This window comes from Brachionichthys hirsutus, chromosome 18, assembly GCF_040956055.1.
Source record: "Brachionichthys hirsutus isolate HB-005 chromosome 18, CSIRO-AGI_Bhir_v1, whole genome shotgun sequence".
Taxonomy (NCBI): Eukaryota; Metazoa; Chordata; class Actinopteri; order Lophiiformes; family Brachionichthyidae; genus Brachionichthys; species Brachionichthys hirsutus.
Window position 1 is genome coordinate 10,161,010 of NC_090914.1, and position 3,294 is coordinate 10,164,303.

A 3,294-nucleotide genomic window follows, 5' to 3' on the forward strand; every position below is an offset into this window, starting at 1 on the left:
CGTCTAATCGTCAGAGATGGAGAGGCGGCTGAAGATGGGGAGGCGGCGGGTGGTGTCCAGCGTGGGGGACTCCGAGCCACTCAGGCTACCTCCGGAACTGCTCTGGTAGCCCTCCTGATCCGACAGGGAGTCGGGGGGGCTGGATGGAGACTCGAACATGTGTGGGGACTCCAACATGGGCCTGAAATAGTAAGGTGTGCTGGTTGGAGACGGCGGCGCCGGGGCGTTGGGCTCGCAGCCTACAGGACCGGCACCGAGGCTGGGCCCAAACAGGTTGGCCAGCTCCTGGCTGGAGTAGGTGAAGGGGTTACTGCTGGGCCAGTCGGGGACCTCGTCAGGGAAGAACATGGGTGGGGGGGTGACTGAGGTGGGGCTGTCCCTCAGCCCCGCCGAGCTGGAGAACCCTGCGAAGCTGTAGCTGTGCTGCAGCCGGGGCCTCTCCGTCTTGTTGGAAGAGTTGAGGGGGCAGGACTGCTGCGGCGGTCCGCGGCGCTCCTCGGCGTTGTGGATGAAGTGGCAGCGCGGCCCGTACGGGCAGAACCCGATGGTGTGGAAGGTGCGGCACAGCTCCGTCTTGTACTTGGGATGGCGGCTCAGGCTGCGCAGTTCGTGGATCCCGTGGGCGAACTGGCATTTGTCGCCGTACTTGCAGGAACCGTTCTCCTCGAAGGGCCTGCAGAGCTCCGTCTTGTAGCGGCTGGAGTTCACCTGGCTGCTGCCGCCGGTGGGGCTGGCGGGGCCCAGGCACTTGTTGAGGAGCCTCTCGCCGGTCTCGGAGAAGGAGCGGTCTCGCAGGCGGTTCTCCTTGTTGCTGCTGGCATTGCCAACCCCTGAGATGAGCGAGGAGTGGTCCGCTGCCTTCAGGCTGTTCAGGAACTGGTTCTGGCTGAACTTGGTGCTGCTGACGGAGTGCCGCCGCTGGTACACGCCTCCCACCGAGGGAGAGCCCACCGCCTTCCTGTCCAGCAGGGCTCCGGTGGGGCTGGAGATGGGCACGTTGGTGCCAGTGCAAGGGACCGACATGGGGAGAGGAGCCCCCAGGTTGTTGTTGTAGCCGAGCAGCTTGTTGTTCTGCAGAGAAACGGAGCACACGTCAGGAATAGAAAGGGGGAAGAAACGGGCTGAAACGGCCTCGGGTTGGCGCCGACCACATGAGCGGAAACGGGCCTATAGCGCAGCAGCTGGTTTGGCGAGCTGCCCTGGATAGGAATGTGTGCCTGTTTAGCACAGGAGGCCGCTGGCTGCTGAATAACAACGACCCCCCTCGCAGTACACCCACAAAAGAGTTAAAATGAGTTCCTAGTCCAGAATAAAGCAGGCAACAATCTAACGCTGAAACCGCCAATGTCAGAAAGTCAAACTGTTCACCTCTAATCAAATGTAAATACAGCTCAAATGAGAAAACGGGAGGGAAGAGCGGCTCAGGTCTGCTCAATGATTAGCCAGCATGTGGCTGCGTTGTGACAAGAATTAAAAGTGGCGCAAAAACTGCCCTCGTTTATTTATAGACTTGCATTCAGTCACACAAACTCCTCCTGAGACGATATGTGCGATCACGAGCGAGACTTGGATACCGACGACCGACTGGAGATATTGATCGTCAATCATGAGCAGATCGGCGCAGCTCGATTAAAACCTGAGGGTTAGCATCAGACCCTCATATGGAAGAACTGACGCTGGCAAGGCTAATCAATATGACAACACAGACGCAGATAGAGTCCAATTGTCAATTATTTGAATAAATCGGGGCAATGTAGGAAAATATTAAATCAATCGATATTATAATCCCGAGTTGAAGACTATACTTCTCTGAATTCCGATGTTCCTTGAACGCAGCTAACGATGGTTAGCTGGTAAAACTACATAAAGTTAAGCTAGCTGGTAAAACTACACAAAGTTAAGCTATCTGATGTGGCGCGCAATCGAATAAAGTTTTAATCTCAACACCTGTTGCGTTCGAACTCGTTCCCGCCGCGCCGAGGCTAATTCTGTCAATGACTGCGACCGGACACGGACCCAACCGGAGGGGAACCGAAAGGCGCCTAAAACAAATCAAAAACAGGCGAACAAAGCAGCCTTCCAGACGGGCGCGTCACGGCGGAGGCCCCCGCGGGGCTCTTCATTCCTCCACACACAGCGGCTAACTCGCTGCTAACAGGCTAACGACAACCGGGGCGAAGTCGTACCTTGTTCATGACTTCAAAGTCGAAGAAAGGCGACACCACGGCTGCGGTCATCTTTGCAGCGAACTCAAAAGGTGTAAAAAAAAATAAAATAAAAAATTATTGTTAATAAAAGTCGGTCTGCAGCGTTCTGTGGCTCCTCCCGTGTATTTTTCTGACCCAGCAGAACTCCCCCTCTGCCCCACGCCAGCCCCGACATTTGCTTTATAATCCCGGGCAGGAGGAGCCTCCAACGCTGGGCGGCAACTTTCTGTTCACTTTTTTTTATTTTTCCCCCCCTCTTCCTCTTCTGCGGGACAAACTTGCGGGGTTGGTCAAGCTTGTTAGAGAGAACTCCACGCTGCATGAAAGAGTTTCTGAGCAGCTCGGACAAGAAGACACTAAAAACACAAAGTAATGTTTATTCACCGCGCCAGGATCATGTTTACATCTCTGGAACTTTCGGACTCTTTTCCAGAGAAAGTTCTGCTCCTGACACATTTCCGAGTTGTTTACTTCCTCGGCTCCATCCACCACACTGTAATTAATTTGCTCCTAATTGCTGAACTGTGACGTCACTCTGCGGGACTTTCCAGGCGCTTTTAACTCTTCCTCCTCCTCCCTCTCAGGAGGTATGAAGCCTCATTTATTCTCTGCTTTGCATTTTTCTGGAAGTCTAAATATAAATGCATTTTGTTTTTATTGGCAGCCTCTTATTTCTATAGGCGCTCACGTTGTCGCTGACACGCCCCCTAGGGGGCAGTAGAGAGCGAAATGTTTGGACATCGCTAATAATGGGAGGAAGTTGTGATGTTGTGTCTTTTGAAATAAAAAGTGAAGGTGGCGTGAGCTGCCATTGGACGCATTGCATCATGCGGGGCTTTGTTTGTATACTTTTGTCTTTATTGCGTCTCGCTTTTAGTCTTGGCTGTTTCCTAGCACGCTGCACCATTTCGTCCGTATCCATGTTCGTATCTTTTCGGTAACGTCGAGTCTTGAGTTGGCCTTTTTGGAGACGCACGAAACAGACCAGCGCCACCAGAAACCCTTAGAGGCGGTGTAGCTGTAATTCAAGCACGATGCCGCAAATATGCAAAAATAAAGCTTGTTAAAAATACATTTTTGTCTTGAT

At 53.1% G+C, this 3,294-nt stretch overlaps 1 protein-coding gene across 1 annotated transcript; it reads right to left on the reverse strand.

Annotated features, from left to right (window-relative positions):
* Nucleotides 1–3: 3 nt before the first annotated feature.
* On the reverse strand, nt 4–2,353 carry zfp36l1a (zinc finger protein 36, C3H type-like 1a). The gene is made up of 2 exons (XM_068752213.1): nt 2,187–2,353; nt 4–1,071 (listed from the first exon to the last, which is right to left on the reverse strand). The coding sequence occupies exons 1-2, from the start codon at nt 2,235–2,237 to the stop codon at nt 4–6; spliced, it is 1,119 nt and encodes a 372-aa protein (XP_068608314.1). The 5' UTR covers nt 2,238–2,353.
* Nucleotides 2,354–3,294: the final 941 nt, after the last annotated feature.

Excerpts from the sequence above, each read along its gene's own strand:
- zfp36l1a (XM_068752213.1), bottom strand. The coding sequence starts at position 2,237 with ATGACCGCAGCCGTGGTGTCGCCTTTCTTCGACTTTGAAGTCATGAAC. Across the intron at positions 1,072-2,186 it reads ACTTTGAAGTCATGAACAAG|AACAACAAGCTGCTCGGCTA; the intron begins GTACGACTTCGC and ends GTTTCTCTGCAG.